Below are 21,829 nucleotides of genomic sequence, written 5' to 3'. Positions count from 1 at the left end.
TGAGTTCATCAAAGGAGTATGTTGAACACGGAAAACACTTTCAAACGCCCCACTGTGTGGATCACCCACACCTGAAGTAGCTCTTCCCACCATCCCCACAGGGGACATCCGTCTCGGCTGGCCCAGTGCCAGTGAGAGGACACCTGCTACCCCTGAGAGCTCCCTGCGGTGAGTTGGCTCTGAATCTTTGGAAGTTCCTTTAGGTCAGGCTGAACGCTGCCTTCAAAATCCAGCCCTTGGCTACTGGAAAGCAGCAAAGTGACTAGGAATTTGTAGGTAATGCCCAGCCATTTCCCAACAAGAGGCAGAGTACCTGGAAACTGGTTCCACATGAAGGACTTCATGTCTGCCTGTGCAGGGTAGTGTCAGATTCTGCATTTACAACGTGGTGGTGGTATTTATTAGGAAGGAGTGAGGCGCTGAGTGACCTGTAAATAATGGCGAGAGCTGGTCCTCCTGACAACTTCTGGAGGGATTTGCTATTTGATGGAAAGTCAAAGAGAAAGACGAGTCACGTGGCCCAAGAGTCAGGACCGCACTCACCCACAGGTGTCCTGTGTGAAGAGGGGATTTCAGGAGCCAGCCTGTGCTGGGTGCACGGGTGCTGGTGTCAGGCAGTCTTGGTTCACAGACCACAGTGGCACTTACCAGCCGCATATCCTAAATGAGTCGCTCGACCTCTCTAAGTCTCCATGTCCTATAAAAAGGAGATGATATCCCTGTGTGGTATTGAGAGTGGCCTAGCTCCTCACTAGGGCTTTATAAACAGTGTCTATTAGGCTGCTTCTGTTCACAGTGACTTTCCTGGGACACAATTTTGATGAATTCCAACAAGCTCTTGGGGAAAGGCTCATGGTGTTGCAAGCATGACTCTAGGCAGGAGGTTAAGGTTTGATTGCAAGTTTACTGATTCACTGGCAGGGGGAGTGCGCATGCCCTGCAATAGCCCCCCTAGAATAAGATGCTGCCACACCATTTGGAGGAACACAAAATCAATGCCCACCCTCCCTATCACTTGATCTATATTGAACCAGTAACACAATGAACCTGCAGGGGCTGGAAGGATTGCGCCAGCTACCCAGAGTTTCAGCAACCTGCCTAAGGGCACACAGACCATATTCAGAGGTCTGAAGCTATAGCAAGGCTGTCTCACCTCCTTGCCAAAGGTCGCCGATTAGGAGGTCACTGAAGGCTGAGTCCTGCCTATCATTATTCAGAGCTGGAAGTGTCCTTTCAGACAGTCTAGTTGTGCTTCTGGCTGCAGAGATGGGAGACTAAAGTCCAGAGAGGTCACAGAGCTATGCAGAGGGATGTGACTGCCTGCTCAGTGCCCTTCCCACTGCCGAATACTGAAAGGGAAATAACCACTCTTCATGCTGTGCTCTTTAATGCCAGGTCTGCCCATCACTTACAATGATCCCTTCCACGGGGTGGGATCTCATCCTTTGGGAACCTCCATCCTGGTGCAGGGTGGACTGGCTAGGATCAGGAAATCCCCTGCCAAGTTTAGGCCAGGAGCACAGGGACAAGTGTGCCCACCCATCCATTCAGTAGTGCAGAAAAGAAGGAAGGATGGGAGGCAGAGGCCTGAGTTGGTCGCGGTGCTCTTACGGAGAAACGTTAGAGAAGCGCTGCCTAAGGACCATCGTGGGGACCAGGACAGGAAATGGTGGGGGAAGAGGGAGTCGGAGGATTGGTGGTGAAGGTCACATCCACCGCCGCTCTCTGCACACAACTCCCAGGATCCAGCCATGCCTGGGACGGGAGCGCGAGACTAGGGTTGCACACGGGCTCCGGAAAGGGGGAACCTGAAGACAACAGCGCGGGGGCCGGTGGTGGGGAAGACAGCGAGGATACAGAGGCTGGGTTGCTGGAAAATCCCGGAACAAGGTGGCTGCCGCCCTCGGGAAAATCGGGAGGGGCGGACAGGGAGGCTAGGACACCGCGCACCTCCCGGCAAACAGTCCCTACCGGCGAGCAGGCACCAAAGACGGCTCTCCGTGCGCAGAGCGGACCCACGTACCCTGGGAGAATCCTGTCTCGGCCCCAAGGGTTGCTCACAGCCGGGCCCCGGGCGCTGCGGGCGGGGCGGGCGCAGATCCGCGGGGCGGGTGCAAGGAGGGGGTGGGACCTCTGCGCCCGGGCCGCCTCCTCTGGGTACAAACACTGCAAGCAGGCTCCTAGGCTCCACACGCCTCCCACCAGCTCACGGGCCTCTTGGCCGCTTGCTTTCGACCCCCGGCCTCGCCTTGGCTCCAAATGGACCCCAACTGCTCCTGCCCCACTGGTAAGGAACCCCTGGCTCTGGGCCTTGCATGCCCGCTTCTCAGCCCAGGACACAGTGTCCCTGGGGTTAGATGAGGAAGAAGTTTCCATTCGAGCACAAGTGGACGGCCGCGGTTCACCCAGTGCTTTCTTCCCAGCCAGGGCAGCGACAGCATTTTCTTAATCTACTTTTTGTTTTGTTTTTTGGCTGTACCACTCAGCTTGTGGGAGCTTAGTTCCCTGACCAGGGACGGAACCCAGACACCAGGAAGTGAGAGCGCTGTCCCCTAACCACTAGATCGCCAGAGATTTCCAGCCTCTATTTTTGAATGGGGAGTACAGAGGCTCAAGACTGCCTTTGTTGAGGTCACCCAGCAGGTCACGGAATTGCTAGACCCAGGGTTTGGAGGAGGCCTCGGACCTGCCAGGACTGGATGGGAGGAGGGGACACTGCCTCTTTGGGGTTCAGGCCATGGGCCCTGGCCCCCAGCCCCAGTCAGCCTGGGCTGGGTCTGGAGCCTGGGACCTTCCCTGTGGAGTCCCATCAGGAGGGGACCTACTCTCCTTGGACCAGAAGAGACGAGCTGGGGCTTCTCTATCTGCCTGAGTGGACATGAGCTCCCAGGGCTGCGTCCTGATGGAGGAGGAGGGCTCAGGGAGGCATTGCTGACCGTCTGCTGTAGCTCCTGCATCCCTCTCCCTGCTCACTGCTGGCCTTTCCCTTCCTGGCAGGCGGCTCCTGCAGCTGCGCTGGCTCCTGCACCTGCAAGGCCTGCAGATGCACCTCCTGCAAGAAGAGTGAGTGTGCGGGGCCTTCTCTGGCAATGCGGGGTGTGGGCTGAGTGCGAGGAGGGAGCCCAGAGCTCAGCAGGCAGGAGCAGGACAGGGACCAAACTTCCCGGCACCCCCCTCACCAGGAAGGGATTCCCAATCAGAGCTGGAATCACCTTCGACATGACCGAGACCCAGGCGCGCACTAGAGAACAGGGAGACTGAGGCCCAGACGGGTCACCGACCAACGACCTCAGACCTGTCACTAGAACTAGTCCTCCTGCCTCCTGAGGCACGCTTCTGAATCCTCCCAGGGACTGAAGCACAGTAGGGACATGAACGAGTGACCCTGTGTGGCTTCTCGGACCTGGTGCAGCCCCTTCCTGTCGAAGCAGCCCAGAGCCTCCCTATCCCGAGCGGGAGCTGCTCTGTGAGGGGTTTGCCTCCACTTTGATCCTGAGGACGTGGCTCACATCACTGGTGGTGCTGGGGGCTGGCTTTGTCTTGTCTCCAGAGGCCCTGCTCAGTGTCTCTCCAAGGCGCTGTGCCCTGTCCTGGGCACAGATGGGGCAGGCAACCTGAACCTAGTGCCTGAGAGCAATTCTCTCAGGACAGAGGACACCGTCGTAAACTCAGGGTCTGGGCCTGAGGGCGGCTGGGCCAGGCCTGCTGTTGGGAAGGGTGGGTGCGGACAACGCGTGGTCCGACTGCACGCTGCCCTTGCCTCCCCAGGCTGCTGCTCCTGCTGCCCCGTGGGCTGCGCCAAGTGTGCCCAGGGCTGCGTCTGCAAAGGGGCCTCGGACAAGTGCAGCTGCTGTGCCTGATGTCGCGGAGAGCCTGCCCCAGGTGTCAACAGGGCAACCAGGACAAACCTGCATTTTACCGTTTTTCATACAAGCGGACCTGACGCTACATTCCTTTTTCTATGAAATACGTGAGTTGTAATAAAAGTTGTTGACTTTATTCTGGCTCTGTCTTCCTTCTTCTGTCTTGAACAAAGAGACGCCGTGCCCATCAGGGCTGGCGTGGGGAACTGGACTGGACGTGCAGAGACCTCGGCTCTGGACCACAGAGTACCCCCCCACCCCCCAAAACACACGCACACGGAGCGTCTTAGCCCCTTAGGTTAAGTTGAGCTTCAGTTTCTCAGCTCCAAATGAAAGCCTCGCCAGATGACATAGGGCACTGGACACACAGAGGACACACTCCCTCTATTCCCCTTACGAGTATGGATTGCAGAGAACGTTGTCCATTTCTCATTTTCCTTCTCTGGGGGCCCCTGCCAAACTCAGTCCTCGGTGATGAGAGCCTGGAAAAGTACCCAGAGGGGATGGAATCCCACACCCCTCTTGTTTGACTTCTACACGCGACTGGCGTCTAAAACACCCTGGAAAGACCTATTTGTATTTTCTGCCACCGTTTTAACCCTGGTCAGTAAAAAGAATCGCTGAGATAAAATAGAAAAGGACACGATATGTGACACCCATTTTTCCCTTCAACACGTCAAATCACCTTCATACGTGGAGGAGCAATTCTGAAAGCTGGACGCTTTCATATGCTGCACTTACATTGAAGGTGTGCCCGAGTCCTGGGAACGCTTCACAGACGCCCCACTGTGCGGACCACACACGCCTGGAGCAGCTCTGCCCCCTGCCTCCCCACAGGGAACATCAGTCTTGGCTTGCCCAGGGCTACTGACAGGACACTCGCCACCCGTGACAGCTCCCTGCAGGGCCTTGGCTCTGAGTCTTCGCAAGTTCCTCCCTAGATCAGGCTGACATCTTCCCTTCCCTCAAATGCAGCCCGTGGCTACTTGACACCCCGATAGTGACTTGAATTTGGTGGGAATTTCCCAGCTGTTTCCCTGAGACTTGCTTTCAGAAGAAGGACTTCACGTGTTCCTCTGCAGAGTGATGGTGGTGCTGCAGTGCGGAGGGCCTGGTGCTGTTTATTAGCAAGAAGTGTGTGCTGAGGGAACAGGTAATATATTTCAGGTGTTGCGCCCCCTGGCGGTCTGGGGAGGGAACGCCTAGTGGATGGGCACTCGGAGAGACAGAGGAGACACGTGGCTCAGAAGTCAGGAGCAAGATTGCCCACAGGTGCCCTGTGTGAAGGGGGGCATTTCAGGAGCCGGCCCGTTCTGCGTGCGTGGGTGTTGGTGTCAGGCACTCGGGTACACAGCCAGCATGCCACTTCCTGACCTGGCAAGTCACTGATACTCTCGGAGATTTCATTTCCTCCTTTCGATAAAAAAGATTAATTTCAATGAGGGGGAATAAGCCAGATAGTGGCCCGGCTCCTAGCTCGGGCTTTCCCAACGGTGTCCTTTATGATCGCTCTCTCCACACTGACATTTGTGCACAGAGAATCCTTGAGCTCCCAACAAGCTCCTGGAGAAAGGCTCCCTGGTTTGCAAGCAAGCTCATGGTGAGGGCACAGATGGATAGGAACCTTGCTTATCCGGTGCCAGAGGGCGTGGGGAGGTTCTCCAACAAGCCCCATGGAACGAGGCACCGCCACAGCATTTGCACAGGCTCAGTGAACCTGCAAGGTCTGGAGTGAGGGTGCCAATTGCAGAGAGGTTAAGCAACTTACCCAAGGGCACACAGCCTGTACTCAGAGGACGGCGCCTACACCACAGCTGTCCCACCTCCCGGCCACAGGGTGCCGGTCATGACATCACTGGAGGCGGAATCCGGCCTCTCCTTTTTCAGGGCTGCAAGGGTCTTCGGAGACAGTCCAGCTGCGCTCCTGGCTGCAGAGGTGGGAGGCTGAAGCCCAGAGAGGCCACAGAGCTGTGCAGAGGGCTCTGCCTGCCAGCTCAGGGCCTTCCCACTGCCGCCGCTGTGCCAGGTGTTCCGTGTTCTCACCTTTCATGGGATGACATGGTGTCCGGTTGGGCGGGGGGCTGCAGTCAGCCTGCAGGAGGGCCAGTCCCACCTGTGTCACATACAGCCCTGTGACATAACCTCTCTCTGGCTCAGTCTCCTCTGCTCTAAAGGGCAAAATAATAGTGTCTGGCTCTCGGGATTACAGAATTGAATACACGCAAAGAAGGTCAGAACCTACTGGGCACTCAGTGAGTAAATCCATCGGATCACCGATTCACTTATTTATCTCTTTATTTATGTGTTATCATTAGCCTAGGAGACATTGTCCTCCTTCCAGACACGCAAGCAAGGATGGTGTGTTTAGCTCTGTGCTCTGGGCCGTCCTCATCAACCCTGTGAGCCTGGGACCAGTTCCCCTGAGAGGGTTATCCGGCCTTCCCGCCAAGAGCCGTTGACACTACAAGTAGAAAGCCGTGAGTCACACAGTCGCCGTCCTCCTGACACATACAAAAAGATCCTGCCATTTCTGCTGTCACCTGCATCCGGATTTCCTGACCATTTTCTTTTCAGCGATTTTCCGAAATACGTTATACCAAAAGAAACCTCTTGAACACTACTGAAGGAGAGAGTCAGAAGGTAGCCACAAAGTCATAAATCCATTCCTATTCTGTCACTCTGGTCGCCCCCAGGATTGAGCTGGACATGGTAGAGACGGGCTGAGGACACAGCTCTGGGCCAAAGGGGAGCTTTCTCACCGACTCCCTCTCTCAGCTGCGAAGCGACAAAAGCACAGAAGCAGGGCACCACTCCCCAGCACCGTGTGCCTGCCTCCGGAGCCTCCTTGTACTGTAGGTAGTTTGGCCTTTGGGAAACGGGCTCCTGACTAGGATCTCCCTTCCCCGGTTGGTGTGACAGTTCAAAGAGCAAAAGTGATGAACAAGGCTTGGCCTGGACTCCACGGTGAGTAACTGTCGGGACTACTCAAAGGGAACTATCCACTTGTCTCGCTTTGTTATTTAACGCCAGGTCTGCCTATCACTTACAATGACGCCATCCCTGGGGAGCATCCCATGATTAGGGAACCTCCACCCTGGCGTGGGGTGGACTGGCTACAGTGAGGAGCCCCCCTGGAAAGTTGAGGCAAAGAAGCCCCCGCGGAAATGAGCCATGATCCCTTCAGGAAAGGAAAACACAAGTGAGGAGGACTAGCGGCTGAAGGCAATGTTCACCGCGCTGCGGTTCCAGGAGACGGTACCGGAAACATGCTTCCAAAGGACCGTGGTGGGGACCGGGGCTGGCAACGCCTGGGGACACATGGGCTGGGCGAAACGGTGCTGAGGGTCACAGCCGCCTGCCGTCTCTGACACCGCTCCCCGGCTCCAGCCAAGCCAGGGACACGAGCGGGAGGCGGGGGCTGTTCTCAGGCTGCAGGAAACGGCGACCCGCAGGCCGGCGGCGCGGGGCCCGGGGCGGGGAAGACCGGAGGACGCGGGAGCTGGAGTCCTGCGCAACCCGCCAACAGGGTGGCTGCTCCCGTCGGGCACACTGGGAAGGGGCGGCCAGGGGGCTGGGACACCGCTTACCGCACGGCACCCGGTTCCTCCGCTCCAGCCGGCCCCGAAGTGGAATCGTGCGCTCGGCCCCGCCTGTTGCTCACAGCCCGGCCCAGGGCGCTGAGGGCGCTGCGGACGGCGCGGGCGCGGGCCCGGGCGCGGGCGCGGATCCGCGGGGCGCGTGCAAGGCGGGGGCGGGGCCTCTGCGCCCGGGCCGCCTCCTCGGCCTATAACTGAGCCCCCGGGCTCCTCGCTCCCACACGGCCCCCACCGGACCCGTGCAGCCGCTTCGCCCCTTGCTTTGGACCTCGGGCCTCACTTCTCCTCCAGATGGACCCCAAGTGCTCCTGCCCCACTGGTAAGGGAGCCCTGGCTTTGAGCCTTAGGATGCCCCCTTCCCAGGCACAGGACGACAAGGGAGGGTTTTGAGTTTGAGCTCAGGAGGACTCCTGTCACGGGTCCGGGGCTTTCTTGGTAGCCAGGCCCCTGGGAGCATGTCAGTCTCCCTTTGCCTCTCTGTTGACACTGAGGGCACGGAGGCTCCAGGCTGTCCTTCTTGAGGTCACCCAGCTGGTCAGGGGATTGCTAGACCGGGACCCCGTGTTTGGAGGAGGCCTCGGAGCTGCCAGGACTGGATGGGAGGAGGGGACACTGCCTCTTTGGGGTTCAGGCCATGGGCCCTGGCCCCCAGCCCCAGTCAGCCTGGGCTGGGTCTGGAGCCTGGGACCTTCCCTGTGGAGTCCCATCAGGAGGGGACCTACTCTCCTTGGACCAGAAGAGACGAGCTGGGGCTTCTCTATCCGCCTGAGTGGACACGAGCTCCCAGGACTGGGTCCTGACGGAGGAGGAGGGCTCAGGGAGGCATTGCTGACCGTCTGCTGTAGCTCCTGCATCCCTCTCCCTGCTCACTGCTGGCCTTTCCCTTCCTGGCAGGCGGCTCCTGCAGCTGCGCTGGCTCCTGCACCTGCAAGGCCTGCAGATGCACCTCCTGCAAGAAGAGTGAGTGTGCGGGGCCTTCTCTGGCAATGCGGGGTGTGGGCTGAGTGCGAGGAGGGAGCCCAGAGCTCAGCAGGCAGGAGCAGGACAGGGACCAAACTTCCCGGCACCCCCCTCACCAGGAAGGGATTCCCAATCAGAGCTGGAATCACCTTCGACATGACCGAGACCCAGGCGCGCACTAGAGAACAGGGAGACTGAGGCCCAGACGGGTCACCAACCAACAACCTCAGACCTGTCACTAGAACTAGTCCTCCTGCCTCCTGAGGCACGCTTCTGAATCCTCCCAGGGACTGAAGCACTGTAGGGACATGAGCGAGCGACCGTGTGTGGCTTCTCGGACCTGGTGCAGCCCCTTCCTGTCGAAGCAACCCAGAGCTTCCCTATCCCGAGCGGGAGCTACTCTGTGAGGGGTTTGCCTCCACTTTGATCCTGAGGACGTGGCTCACATCACTGGTGGTGCTGGGGGCCGGCTTTCTCTTGCCCCAGAGGCCCTGCTCACTGTCTGTCCAAGGCGCTGTGCCCTGTCCTGGGCACAGATGGGGCAGGCAACCTGAACCTAGTGCCTGAGAGCAATTCTCTCAGGACAGAGGACACCGTCGTAAACTCAGGGTCTGGGCCTGAGGGCGGCTGGGGCCAGGCCTGCTGTTGGGAAGGGTGGTTGCGGACAACGCGTGGTCCGACTGCACGCTGCCCTTGCCTCCCCAGGCTGCTGCTCCTGCTGCCCCGTGGGCTGCGCCAAGTGTGCCCAGGGCTGCGTCTGCAAAGGGGCCTCGGACAAGTGCAGCTGCTGTGCCTGATGTCGCGGAGAGCCTGCCCCAGGTGTCAATGGAGGACCATGGGCCGACCTGTGTTTTTCTACAACTCTGACTTGATTGCTACATTCCCTTTCCTATGAAATATGTGAGTTGTAATAAAAGTTGTTGACACTCTTCCGACTCGGTTCTTTTTTCTGTGCATTGGGAATAAGGGCTTTTGTGCCATCCAGGGCTGGTGTAGGAGACTGGATGAGAAGTGCAGAGACTTGGGTACTGGAACAAAATGTGAGTCCCTAACAAACTGAGTGCCTAAGACAAGCCACACTCCCTCACTGGGTTCATCTTCCGTACAATGGAAGAGCATTAGACCAGATGCTCTAAGGGTGTTGAGCAGATACAAGGTCCCCTCCATTCTCATGGCAAGGGTTCGTGGCATGGCAAGGGTTGGTGACTTCTCAATGCCTCATTTCCCATCCTCTGATTTCCCTGGCTAACTTCACTTCCTCATAGATTTTAGGCTTCATAGACTCTAAAGAAGTTGGAATCACACCTCCAGTTACCTGAATCCCTACCTGGAAGTCTCAAACTCCCTGCACTGAAAGATGTGTGAATTTTCTAGCTGTGGTTTTTATTTTCTAACTTCACAAACCTAAACTTTGGTAAAATAAAATTAAGTGAACTACTAAGAAAAATTTCAAAGGACACTTTTTGATTCAATAAATTTGAATAAATGTTTGAGGATCAGAGTAATACAGGAAAAAATTAAAAAGTAAAAACATGTTTGTTCACCTGAAACTAACACAATATTGTAAATCAGCCATACTTCAATCATTAAAAAAAAAACCATGAGTTCATCAAAGGAGTATGTTGAACACGGAAAACACTTTCAAACGCCCCACTGTGTGGATCACCCACACCTGAAGTAGCTCTTCCCACCATCCCCACAGGGAACATCCGTCTCGGCTGGCCCAGTGCCAGTGAGAGGACACCTGCTACCCCTGAGAGCTCCCTGCGGTGAGTTGGCTCTGAATCTTTGGAAGTTCCTTTAGGTCAGGCTGAACGCTGCCTTCAAAATCCAGCCCTTGGCTACTGGAAAGCAGCAAAGTGACTAGGAATTTGTAGGTAATGCCCAGCCATTTCCCAACAAGAGGCAGAGCACCTGGAAACTGGTTCCACATGAAGGACTTCATGTCTGCCTGTGCAGGGTAGTGTCAGATTCTGCATTTACAACGTGGTGGTGGTATTTATTAGGAAGGAGTTAGGCGCTGAGTGACCTGTAAATAATGGCGAGAGCTGGTCCTCCTGACAACTTCTGGAGGGATTTGCTATTTGATGGAAAGTCAAAGAGAAAGACGAGTCACGTGGCCCAAGAGTCAGGACCGCACTCACCCACAGGTGTCCTGTGTGAAGAGGGGATTTCAGGAGCCAGCCTGTGCTGGGTGCACGGGTGCTGGTGTCAGGCAGTCTTGGTTCACAGACCACAGTGGCACTTACCAGCCGCATATCCTAAATGAGTCGCTCGACCTCTCTAAGTCTCCATGTCCTATAAAAAGGAGATGATATCCCTGTGTGGTATTGAGAGTGGCCTAGCTCCTCACTAGGGCTTTATAAACAGTGTCTATTAGGCTGCTTCTGTTCACAGTGACTTTCCTGGGACACAATTTTGATGAATTCCAACAAGCTCTTGGGGAAAGGCTCATGGTGTTGCAAGCATGACTCTAGGCAGGAGGTTAAGGTTTGATTGCAAGTTTACTGATTCACTGGCAGGGGGAGTGCGCATGCCCTGCAATAGCCCCCCTAGAATAAGATGCTGCCACACCATTTGGAGGAACACAAAATCAATGCCCACCCTCCCTATCACTTGATCTATATTGAACCAGTAACACAGTGAACCTGCAGGGGCTGGAAGGATTGCGCCAGCTACCCAGAGTTTCAGCAACCTGCCTAAGGGCACACAGACCATATTCAGAGGTCTGAAGCTATAGCAAGGCTGTCTCACCTCCTTGCCAAAGGTCGCCGATTAGGAGGTCACTGAAGGCTGAGTCCTGCCTATCATTATTCAGAGCTGGAAGTGTCCTTTCAGACAGTCTAGTTGTGCTTCTGGCTGCAGAGATGGGAGACTAAAGTCCAGAGAGGTCACAGAGCTATGCAGAGGGATGTGACTGCCTGCTCAGTGCCCTTCCCACTGCCGAATACTGAAAGGGAAATAACCACTCTTCATGCTGTGCTCTTTAATGCCAGGTCTGCCCATCACTTACAATGATCCCTTCCACGGGGTGGGATCTCATCCTTTGGGAACCTCCATCCTGGTGCAGGGTGGACTGGCTAGGATCAGGAAATCCCCTGCCAAGTTTAGGCCAGGAGCACAGGGACAAGTGTGCCCACCCATCCATTCAGTAGTGCAGAAAAGAAGGAAGGATGGGAGGCAGAGGCCTGAGTTGGTCGCGGTGCTCTTACGGAGAAACGTTAGAGAAGCGCTGCCTAAGGACCATCGTGGGGACCAGGACAGGAAATGGTGGGGGAAGAGGGAGTCGGAGGATTGGTGGTGAAGGTCACATCCACCGCCGCTCTCTGCACACAACTCCCAGGATCCAGCCATGCCTGGGACGGGAGCGCGAGACTAGGGTTGCACACGGGCTCCGGAAAGGGGGAACCTGAAGACAACAGCGCGGGGGCCGGTGGTGGGGAAGACAGCGAGGATACAGAGGCTGGGTTGCTGGAAAATCCCGGAACAAGGTGGCTGCCGCCCTCGGGAAAATCGGGAGGGGCGGACAGGGAGGCTAGGACACCGCGCACCTCCCGGCAAACAGTCCCTACCGGCGAGCAGGCACCAAAGACGGCTCTCCGTGCGCAGAGCGGACCCACGTACCCTGGGAGAATCCTGTCTCGGCCCCAAGGGTTGCTCACAGCCGGGCCCCGGGCGCTGCGGGCGGGGCGGGCGCAGATCCGCGGGGCGGGTGCAAGGAGGGGGTGGGACCTCTGCGCCCGGGCCGCCTCCTCTGGGTACAAACACTGCAAGCAGGCTCCTAGGCTCCACACGCCTCCCACCAGCTCACGGGCCTCTTGGCCGCTTGCTTTCGACCCCCGGCCTCGCCTTGGCTCCAAATGGACCCCAACTGCTCCTGCCCCACTGGTAAGGAACCCCTGGCTCTGGGCCTTGCATGCCCGCTTCTCAGCCCAGGACACAGTGTCCCTGGGGTTAGATGAGGAAGAAGTTTCCATTCGAGCCCAAGTGGACGGCCGCGGTTCACCCAGTGCTTTCTTCCCAGCCAGGGCAGCGACAGCATTTTTTTAACCTATTTTTTGTTTTGTTTTTTGGCTGTACCACTCAGCTTGTGGGAGCTTAGTTCCCTGACCAGGGACGGAACCCAGACACTAGGAAGCGAGAGCGCTGTCCCCTAACCACTAGATCGCCAGCGATTTCCAGCCTCTATTTTTGAATGGGGAGTACAGAGGCTCAAGACTGCCTTTGTTGAGGTCACCCAGCAGGTCACGGAATTGCTAGACCCAGGGTTTGGAGGAGGCCTCGGACCTGCCAGGACTGGATGGGAGGAGGGGACACTGCCTCTTTGGGGTTCAGGCCATGGGCCCTGGCCCCCAGCCCCAGTCAGCCTGGGCTGGGTCTGGAGCCTGGGACCTTCCCTGTGGAGTCCCATCAGGAGGGGACCTACTCTCCTTGGACCAGAAGAGACGAGCTGGGGCTTCTCTATCCGCCTGAGTGGACACGAGCTCCCAGGACTGGGTCCTGACGGAGGAGGAGGGCTCAGGGAGGCATTGCTGACCGTCTGCTGTAGCTCCTGCTCACTGCTGGCCTTTCCCTTCCTGGCAGGCGGCTCCTGCAGCTGCGCTGGCTCCTGCACCTGCAAGGCCTGCAGATGCACCTCCTGCAAGAAGAGTGAGTGTGCGGGGCCTTCTCTGGCAATGCGGGGTGTGGGCTGAGTGCGAGGAGGGAGCCCAGAGCTCAGCAGGCAGGAGCAGGACAGGGACCAAACTTCCCGGCACCCCCCTCACCAGGAAGGGATTCCCAATCAGAGCTGGAATCACCTTCGACATGACCGAGACCCAGGCGCGCACTAGAGAACAGGGAGACTGAGGCCCAGACGGGTCACCAACCAACGACCTCAGACCTGTCACTAGAACTAGTCCTCCTCCCTCCTGAGTCACGCTTCTGAATCCTCCCAGGGACTGAAGCACTGTAGGGAAATGAACGAGTGACCCTGTGTGGCTTCTCGGACCTGGTGCAGCCCCTTCCTGTCGAAGCAGCCCAGAGCCTCCCTACCCCGAGCGGGAGCTGCTCTGTGAGGGGTTTGCCTCCACTTTGATCCTGAGGACGTGGCTCACATCACTGGTGGTGCTGGGGGCTGGCTTTGTCTTGTCCCCAGAGGCCCTGCTCAGTGTCTCTCCAAGGCGCTGTGCCCTGTCCTGGGCACAGATGGGGCAGGCAACCTGAACCTAGTGCCCGAGAGCAATTCTCTCAGGACAGAGGACACCGTCGTAAACTCAGGGTCTGGGCCTGAGGGCGGCTGGGCCAGGCCTGCTGTTGGGAAGGGTGGGTGCGGACAACGCGTGGTCCGACTGCACGCTGCCCTTGCCTCCCCAGGCTGCTGCTCCTGCTGCCCCGTGGGCTGCGCCAAGTGTGCCCAGGGCTGCGTCTGCAAAGGGGCCTCGGACAAGTGCAGCTGCTGTGCCTGATGTCGCGGAGAGCCTGCCCCAGGTGTCAACAGGGCAACCAGGTCAAACCTGCATTTTACCGTTTTTCATACAAGCGGACCTGACGCTACATTCCTTTTTCTATGAAATATGTGAGTTGTAATAAAAGTTGTTGACTTTATTCTGGCTCTGTCTTCCTTCTTCTGTCTTGAACAAAGAGACGCCGTGCCCATCAGGGCTGGCGTGGGGAACTGGACTGGACGTGCAGAGACCTCGGCTCTGGACCAAAGAGTACCCCCCCACCCCCCAAAACACGCACACGGAGCGTCTTAGCCCCTTAGGTTAAGTTGAGCTTCAGTTTCTCAGCTCCAAATGAAAGCCTCGCCAGATGACATAGGGCACTGGACACACAGAGGACACACTCCCTCTATTCCCCTTACGAGTATGGATTGCAGAGAACGTTGTCCATTTCTCATTTTCCTTCTCTGGGGGCCCCTGCCAAACTCAGTCCTCGGTGATGAGAGCCTGGAAAAGTACCCAGAGGGGATGGAATCCCACACCCCTCTTGTTTGACTTCTACATGCGACTGGCGTCTAAAACACCCTGGAAAGACCTATTTGTATTTTCTGCCACCGTTTTAACCCTGGTCAGTAAAAAGAATCGCTGAGATAAAATAGAAAAGGACACGATATGTGACACCCATTTTTCCCTTCAACACGTCAAATCACCTTCATACGTGGAGGAGCAATTCTGAAAGCTGGACGCTTTCATATGCTGCACTTACATTGAAGGTGTGCCCGAGTCCTGGGAACGCTTCACAGACGCCCCACTGTGCGGACCACACACGCCTGGAGCAGCTCTGCCCCCTGCCTCCCCACAGGGAACATCAGTCTTGGCTTGCCCAGGGCTACTGACAGGACACTCGCCACCCGTGACAGCTCCCTGCAGGGCCTTGGCTCTGAGTCTTCGCAAGTTCCTCCCTAGATCAGGCTGACATCTTCCCTTCCCTCAAATGCAGCCCGTGGCTACTTGACACCCCGATAGTGACTTGAATTTGGTGGGAATTTCCCAGCTGTTTCCCTGAGACTTGCTTTCAGAAGAAGGACTTCACGTGTTCCTCTGCAGAGTGATGGTGGTGCTGCAGTGCGGAGGGCCTGGTGCTGTTTATTAGCAAGAAGTGTGTGCTGAGGGAACAGGTAATATATTTCAGGTGTTGCGCCCCCTGGCGGTCTGGGGAGGGAACGCCTAGTTGATGGGCACTCGGAGAGAAAGAGGAGACACGTGGCTCAGAAGTCAGGAGCAAGATTGCCCACAGGTGCCCTGTGTGAAGGGGGGCATTTCAGGAGCCGGCCCGTTCTGCGTGCGTGGGTGTTGGTGTCAGGCACTCGGGATCACAGCCAGCAAGCCACTTCCTGACCTGGCAAGTCACTGATACTCTCGGAGATTTCATTTCCTCCTTTCGATAAAAAAGATTAATTTCAATGAGGGGGAATAAGCCAGATAGTGGCCCGGCTCCTAGCTCGGGCTTCCCCAACGGTGTCCTTTATGATCGCTCTCTCCACACTGACATTTGTGCACAGAGAATCCTTGAGCTCCCAACAAGCTCCTGGAGAAAGGCTCCCTGGTTTGCAAGCAAGCTCATGGTGAGGGCACAGATGGATAGGAACCTTGCTTATCCGGTGCCAGAGGGCGTGGGGAGGTTCTCCAACAAGCCCCATGGAACGAGGCACCGCCACAGCATTTGCACAGGCTCAGTGAACCTGCAAGGTCTGGAGTGAGGGTGCCAATTGCAGAGAGGTTAAGCAACTTACCCAAGGGCACACAGCCTGTACTCAGAGGACGGCGCCTACACCACAGCTGTCCCACCTCCCGGCCACAGGGTGCCGGTCATGACATCACTGGAGGCGGAATCCGGCCTCTCCTTTTTCAGGGCTGCAAGGGTCTTCGGAGACAGTCCAGCTGCGCTCCTGGCTGCAGAGGTGGGAGGCTGAAGCCCAGAGAGGCCACAGAGCTGTGCAGAGGGCTCTGCCTGCCAGCTCAGGGCCTTCCCACTGCCGCCGCTGTGCCAGGTGTTCCGTGTTCTCACCTTTCATGGGATGACATGGTGTCCGGTTGGGCGGGGGGCTGCAGTCAGCCTGCAGGAGGGCCAGTCCCACCTGTGTCACATACAGCCCTGTGACATAACCTCTCTCTGGCTCAGTCTCCTCTGCTCTAAAGGGCAAAATAATAGTGTCTGGCTCTCGGGATTACAGAATTGAATACACGCAAAGAAGGTCAGAACCTACTGGGCACTCAGTGAGTAAATCCATCGGATCACCGATTCACTTATTTATCTCTTTATTTATGTGTTATCATTAGCCTAGGAGACATTGTCCTCCTTCCAGACACGCAAGCAAGGATGGTGTGTTTAGCTCTGTGCTCTGGGCCGTCCTCATCAACCCTGTGAGCCTGGGACCAGTTCCCCTGAGAGGGTTATCCGGCCTTCCCGCCAAGAGCCGTTGACACTACAAGTAGAAAGCCGTGAGTCACACAGTCGCCGTCCTCCTGACACATACAAAAAGATCCTGCCATTTCTGCTGTCACCTGCATCCGGATTTCCTGACCATTTTCTTTTCAGCGATTTTCCGAAATACGTTATACCAAAAGAAACCTCTTGAACACTACTGAAGGAGAGAGTCAGAAGGTAGCCACAAAGTCATAAATCCATTCCTATTCTGTCACTCTGGTCGCCCCCAGGATTGAGCTGGACATGGTAGAGACGGGCTGAGGACACAGCTCTGGGCCAAAGGGGAGCTTTCTCACCGACTCCCTCTCTCAGCTGCGAAGCGACAAAAGCACAGAAGCAGGGCACCACTCCCCAGCACCGTGTGCCTGCCTCCGGAGCCTCCTTGTACTGTAGGTAGTTTGGCCTTTGGGAAACGGGCTCCTGACTAGGATCTCCCTTCCCGGTTGGTGTGACAGTTCAAAGAGCAAAAGTGATGAACAAGGCTTGGCCTGGACTCCACGGTGAGTAACTGTCGGGACTACTCAAAGGGAACTATCCACTTGTCTCGCTTTGTTATTTAACGCCAGGTCTGCCTATCACTTACAATGACGCCATCCCTGGGGAGCATCCCATGATTAGGGAACCTCCACCCTGGCGTGGGGTGGACTGGCTACAGTGAGGAGCCCCCCTGGAAAGTTGAGGCAAAGAAGCCCCCGCGGAAATGAGCCATGATCCCTTCAGGAAAGGAAAACACAAGTGAGGAGGACTAGCGGCTGAAGGCAATGTTCACCGCGCTGCGGTTCCAGGAGACGGTACCGGAAACATGCTTCCAAAGGACCGTGGTGGGGACCGGGGCTGGCAACGCCTGGGGACACATGGGCTGGGCGAAACGGTGCTGAGGGTCACAGCCGCCTGCCGTCTCTGACACCGCTCCCCGGCTCCAGCCAAGCCAGGGACACGAGCGGGAGGCGGGGGCTGTTCTCAGGCTGCAGGAAACGGCGACCCGCAGGCCGGCGGCGCGGGGCCCGGGGCGGGGAAGACCGGAGGACGCGGGAGCTGGAGTCCTGCGCAACCCGCCAACAGGGTGGCTGCTCCCGTCGGGCACATTGGGAAGGGGCGGCCAGGGGGCTGGGACACCGCTTACCGCACGGCACCCGGTTCCTCCGCTCCAGCCGGCCCCGAAGTGGAATCGTGCGCTCGGCCCCGCCTGTTGCTCACAGCCCGGCCCAGGGCGCTGAGGGCGCTGCGGACGGCGCGGGCGCGGGCCCGGGCGCGGGCGCGGATCCGCGGGGCGCGTGCAAGGCGGGGGCGGGGCCTCTGCGCCCGGGCCGCCTCCTCGGCCTATAACTGAGCCCCCGGGCTCCTCGCTCCCACACGGCCCCCACCGGACCCGTGCAGCCGCTTCGCCCCTTGCTTTGGACCTCGGGCCTCACTTCTCCTCCAGATGGACCCCAAGTGCTCCTGCCCCACTGGTAAGGGAGCCCTGGCTTTGAGCCTTAGGATGCCCCCTTCCCAGGCACAGGACGACAAGGGAGGGTTTTGAGTTTGAGCTCAGGAGGACTCCTGTCACGGGTCCGGGGCTTTCTTGGTAGCCAGGCCCCTGGGAGCATGTCAGTCTCCCTTTGCCTCTCTGTTGACACTGAGGGCACGGAGGCTCCAGGCTGTCCTTCTTGAGGTCACCCAGCTGGTCAGGGGATTGCTAGACCGGGACCCCGTGTTTGGAGGAGGCCTCGGACCTGCCAGGACTGGATGGGAGGAGGGGACACTGCCTCTTTGGGGTTCAGGCCATGGGCCCTGGCCCCCAGCCCCAGTCAGCCTGGGCTGGGTCTGGAGCCTGGGACCTTCCCTGTGGAGTCCCATCAGGAGGGGACCTACTCTCCTTGGACCAGAAGAGACGAGCTGGGGCTTCTCTATCCGCCTGAGTGGACACGAGCTCCCAGGACTGGGTCCTGACGGAGGAGGAGGGCTCAGGGAGGCATTGCTGACCGTCTGCTGTAGCTCCTGCATCCCTCTCCCTGCTCACTGCTGGCCTTTCCCTTCCTGGCAGGCGGCTCCTGCAGCTGCGCTGGCTCCTGCACCTGCAAGGCCTGCAGATGCACCTCCTGCAAGAAGAGTGAGTGTGCGGGGCCTTCTCTGGCAATGCGGGGTGTGGGCTGAGTGCGAGGAGGGAGCCCAGAGCTCAGCAGGCAGGAGCAGGACAGGGACCAAACTTCCCGGCACCCCCCTCACCAGGAAGGGATTCCCAATCAGAGCTGGAATCACCTTCGACATGACCGAGACCCAGGCGCGCACTAGAGAACAGGGAGACTGAGGCCCAGACGGGTCACCAACCAACAACCTCAGACCTGTCACTAGAACTAGTCCTCCTGCCTCCTGAGGCACGCTTCTGAATCCTCCCAGGGACTGAAGCACTGTAGGGACATGAGCGAGCGACCGTGTGTGGCTTCTCGGACCTGGTGCAGCCCCTTCCTGTCGAAGCAACCCAGAGCTTCCCTATCCCGAGCGGGAGCTACTCTGTGAGGGGTTTGCCTCCACTTTGATCCTGAGGACGTGGCTCACATCACTGGTGGTGCTGGGGGCCGGCTTTCTCTTGCCCCAGAGGCCCTGCTCGCTGTCTGTCCAAGGCGCTGTGCCCTGTCCTGGGCACAGATGGGGCAGGCAACCTGAACCTAGTGTCTGAGAGCAATTCTCTCAGGACAGAGGACACCGTCGTAAACTCAGGGTCTGGGCCTGAGGGCGGCTGGGGCCAGGCCTGCTGTTGGGAAGGGTGGGTGCGGACAACGCGTGGTCCGACTGCACGCTGCCCTTGCCTCCCCAGGCTGCTGCTCCTGCTGCCCCGTGGGCTGCGCCAAGTGTGCCCAGGGCTGCGTCTGCAAAGGGGCCTCGGACAAGTGCAGCTGCTGTGCCTGATGTCGCGGAGAGCCTGCCCCAGGTGTCAATGGAGGACCACGGGCCGACCTGTGTTTTTCTACAACTCTGACTTGATTGCTACATTCCCTTTCCTATGAAATATGTGAGTTGTAATAAAAGTTGTTGACACTCTTCCGACTCGGCTCTTTTTTCTGTGCATTGGGAATAAGGGCTTTTGTGCCATCCAGGGCTGGTGTAGGAGACTGGATGAGAAGTGCAGAGACTTGGGTACTGGAACAAAATGTGAGTCCCTAACAAACTGAGTGCCTAAGACAAGCCACACTCCCTCACTGGGTTCATCTTCCGTACAATGGAAGAGCATTAGACCAGATGCTCTAAGGGTGTTGAGCAGATACAAGGTCCCCTCCATTCTCATGGCAAGGGTTCGTGGCATGGCAAGGGTTGGTGACTTCTCAATGCCTCATTTCCCATCCTCTGATTTCCCTGGCTAACTTCACTCATAGATCTTCCTCATAGATCTTAGGCTTCATAGACTCTAAAGAAGTTGGAATCACACCTCCAGTTACCTGAATCCCTACCTGGAAGTCTCAAACTCCCTGCACTGAAAGATGTGTGAATTTTCTAGCTGTGGTTTTTATTTTCTAACTTCACAAACCTAAACTTTGGTAAAATAAAATTAAGTGAACTACTAAGAAAAATTTCAAAGGACACAAAATACAAAACCCAATTTTTGATTCAATAAATTTGAATAAATGTATGAGGATCAGAGTAATACAGGAAAAATTTAAAAAGTAAAAACATGTTTGTTCACCTGAAACTAACACAATATTGTAAATCAGCCATACTTCAATCATTAAAAAAAAACCATGAGTTCATCAAAGGAGTATGTTGAACACGGAAAACACTTTCAAACGCCCCACTGTGTGGATCACCCACACCTGAAGTAGCTCTTCCCACCATCCCCACAGGGGACATCCGTCTCGGCTGGCCCAGTGCCAGTGAGAGGACACCTGCTACCCCTGAGAGCTCCCTGCGGTGAGTTGGCTCTGAATCTTTGGAAGTTCCTTTAGGTCAGGCTGAACGCTGCCTTCAAAATCCAGCCCTTGGCTACTGGAAAGCAGCAAAGTGACTAGGAATTTGTAGGTAATGCCCAGCCATTTCCCAACAAGAGGCAGAGTACCTGGAAACTGGTTCCACATGAAGGACTTCATGTCTGCCTGTGCAGGGTAGTGTCAGATTCTGCATTTACAACGTGGTGGTGGTATTTATTAGGAAGGAGTGAGGCGCTGAGTGACCTGTAAATAATGGCGAGAGCTGGTCCTCCTGACAACTTCTGGAGGGATTTGCTATTTGATGGAAAGTCAAAGAGAAAGACGAGTCACGTGGCCCAAGAGTCAGGACCGCACTCACCCACAGGTGTCCTGTGTGAAGAGGGGATTTCAGGAGCCAGCCTGTGCTGGGTGCACGGGTGCTGGTGTCAGGCAGTCTTGGTTCACAGACCACAGTGGCACCTACCAGCCGCATATCCTAAATGAGTCGCTCGACCTCTCTAAGTCTCCATGTCCTATAAAAAGGAGATGATATCCCTGTGTGGTATTGAGAGTGGCCTAGCTCCTCACTAGGGCTTTATAAACAGTGTCTATTAGGCTGCTTCTGTTCACAGTGACTTTCCTGGGACACAATTTTGATGAATTCCAACAAGCTCTTGGGGAAAGGCTCATGGTGTTGCAAGCATGACTCTAGGCAGGAGGTTAAGGTTTGATTGCAAGTTTACTGATTCACTGGCAGGGGGAGTGCGCATGCCCTGCAATAGCCCCCCTAGAATAAGATGCTGCCACACCATTTGGAGGAACACAAAATCAATGCCCACCCTCTCTATCACTTGATCTATATTGAACCAGTAACACAGTGAACCTGCAGGGGCTGGAAGGATTGCGCCAGCTACCCAGAGTTTCAGCAACCTGCCTAAGGGCACACAGACCATATTCAGAGGTCTGAAGCTATAGCAAGGCTGTCTCACCTCCTTGCCAAAGGTCGCCGATTAGGAGGTCACTGAAGGCTGAGTCCTGCCTATCATTATTCAGAGCTGGAAGTGTCCTTTCAGACAGTCTAGTTGTGCTTCTGGCTGCAGAGATGGGAGACTAAAGTCCAGAGAGGTCACAGAGCTATGCAGAGGGATGTGACTGCCTGCTCAGTGCCCTTCCCGCTGCCGAATACTGAAAGGGAAATAACCACTCTTCATGCTGTGCTCTTTAATGCCAGGTCTGCCCATCACTTACAATGATCCCTTCCACGGGGTGGGATCTCATCCTTTGGGAACCTCCATCCTGGTGCAGGGTGGACTGGCTAGGATCAGGAAATCCCCTGCCAAGTTTAGGCCAGGAGCACAGGGACAAGTGTGCCCACCCATCCATTCAGTAGTGCAGAAAAGAAGGAAGGATGGGAGGCAGAGGCCTGAGTTGGTCGCGGTGCTCTTACGGAGAAACGTTAGAGAAGCGCTGCCTAAGGACCATCGTGGGGACCAGGACAGGAAATGGTGGGGGAAGAGGGAGTCGGAGGATTGGTGGTGAAGGTCACATCCACCGCCGCCCTCTGCACACAACTCCCAGGATCCAGCCATGCCTGGGACGGGAGCGCGAGACTAGGGTT

General features: G+C 56.7%; 4 protein-coding genes across 4 annotated transcripts; all 4 read left to right on the top strand.

Annotated features, from left to right (window-relative positions):
- The first annotated feature begins 2,152 nt into the window (after nucleotides 1-2,152).
- LOC132479886 (metallothionein-1E) lies at nucleotides 2,153-3,860 on the top strand. The gene is made up of 3 exons (XM_060083571.1): nucleotides 2,153-2,287; nucleotides 2,998-3,063; nucleotides 3,769-3,860. Exons 1-3 carry the CDS (start codon nucleotides 2,260-2,262, stop codon nucleotides 3,858-3,860), a joined length of 186 nt encoding a protein of 61 aa, XP_059939554.1. The 5' UTR covers nucleotides 2,153-2,259.
- A 3,761-nt stretch (nucleotides 3,861-7,621) lies between these two features.
- On the top strand, nucleotides 7,622-9,216 carry LOC132479910 (metallothionein-1E-like). The gene is made up of 3 exons (XM_060083621.1): nucleotides 7,622-7,778; nucleotides 8,354-8,419; nucleotides 9,125-9,216. The coding sequence occupies exons 1-3, from the start codon at nucleotides 7,751-7,753 to the stop codon at nucleotides 9,214-9,216; spliced, it is 186 nt and encodes a 61-aa protein (XP_059939604.1). The 5' UTR covers nucleotides 7,622-7,750.
- Nucleotides 9,217-12,172: 2,956 nt separating this feature from the next.
- Nucleotides 12,173-13,866, top strand: LOC132479900 (metallothionein-1E). Its single transcript, XM_060083605.1, has 3 exons — nucleotides 12,173-12,307; nucleotides 13,004-13,069; nucleotides 13,775-13,866. Exons 1-3 carry the CDS (start codon nucleotides 12,280-12,282, stop codon nucleotides 13,864-13,866), a joined length of 186 nt encoding a protein of 61 aa, XP_059939588.1. The 5' UTR covers nucleotides 12,173-12,279.
- A 3,758-nt stretch (nucleotides 13,867-17,624) lies between these two features.
- LOC132479990 (metallothionein-1E-like) lies at nucleotides 17,625-19,219 on the top strand. The gene is made up of 3 exons (XM_060083789.1): nucleotides 17,625-17,781; nucleotides 18,357-18,422; nucleotides 19,128-19,219. The coding sequence occupies exons 1-3, from the start codon at nucleotides 17,754-17,756 to the stop codon at nucleotides 19,217-19,219; spliced, it is 186 nt and encodes a 61-aa protein (XP_059939772.1). The 5' UTR covers nucleotides 17,625-17,753.
- Nucleotides 19,220-21,829: the final 2,610 nt, after the last annotated feature.

Source organism: Mesoplodon densirostris, chromosome 19 (assembly GCF_025265405.1).
Source record: "Mesoplodon densirostris isolate mMesDen1 chromosome 19, mMesDen1 primary haplotype, whole genome shotgun sequence".
In the NCBI taxonomy this organism is placed as follows: Eukaryota; Metazoa; Chordata; class Mammalia; order Artiodactyla; family Ziphiidae; genus Mesoplodon; species Mesoplodon densirostris.
Note: the sequence above shows the minus strand (reverse complement) of the source record. Positions and strands in the feature narration are given on the sequence as shown.

Bases quoted from the DNA above. Each gene is read 5' to 3' on its own strand.
- LOC132479886 (XM_060083571.1), top strand. From the start codon at position 2,260: ATGGACCCCAACTGCTCCTGCCCCACTG. The intron at 2,288-2,997 runs GTAAGGAACCCC...CCTTCCTGGCAG, and splicing joins CAACTGCTCCTGCCCCACTG to GCGGCTCCTGCAGCTGCGCT. The intron at 3,064-3,768 runs GTGAGTGTGCGG...TTGCCTCCCCAG, and splicing joins ATGCACCTCCTGCAAGAAGA to GCTGCTGCTCCTGCTGCCCC.
- LOC132479910 (XM_060083621.1), top strand. From the start codon at position 7,751: ATGGACCCCAAGTGCTCCTGCCCCACTG. The intron at 7,779-8,353 runs GTAAGGGAGCCC...CCTTCCTGGCAG, and splicing joins CAAGTGCTCCTGCCCCACTG to GCGGCTCCTGCAGCTGCGCT. The intron at 8,420-9,124 runs GTGAGTGTGCGG...TTGCCTCCCCAG, and splicing joins ATGCACCTCCTGCAAGAAGA to GCTGCTGCTCCTGCTGCCCC.
- LOC132479900 (XM_060083605.1), top strand. From the start codon at position 12,280: ATGGACCCCAACTGCTCCTGCCCCACTG. The intron at 12,308-13,003 runs GTAAGGAACCCC...CCTTCCTGGCAG, and splicing joins CAACTGCTCCTGCCCCACTG to GCGGCTCCTGCAGCTGCGCT. The intron at 13,070-13,774 runs GTGAGTGTGCGG...TTGCCTCCCCAG, and splicing joins ATGCACCTCCTGCAAGAAGA to GCTGCTGCTCCTGCTGCCCC.
- LOC132479990 (XM_060083789.1), top strand. From the start codon at position 17,754: ATGGACCCCAAGTGCTCCTGCCCCACTG. The intron at 17,782-18,356 runs GTAAGGGAGCCC...CCTTCCTGGCAG, and splicing joins CAAGTGCTCCTGCCCCACTG to GCGGCTCCTGCAGCTGCGCT. The intron at 18,423-19,127 runs GTGAGTGTGCGG...TTGCCTCCCCAG, and splicing joins ATGCACCTCCTGCAAGAAGA to GCTGCTGCTCCTGCTGCCCC.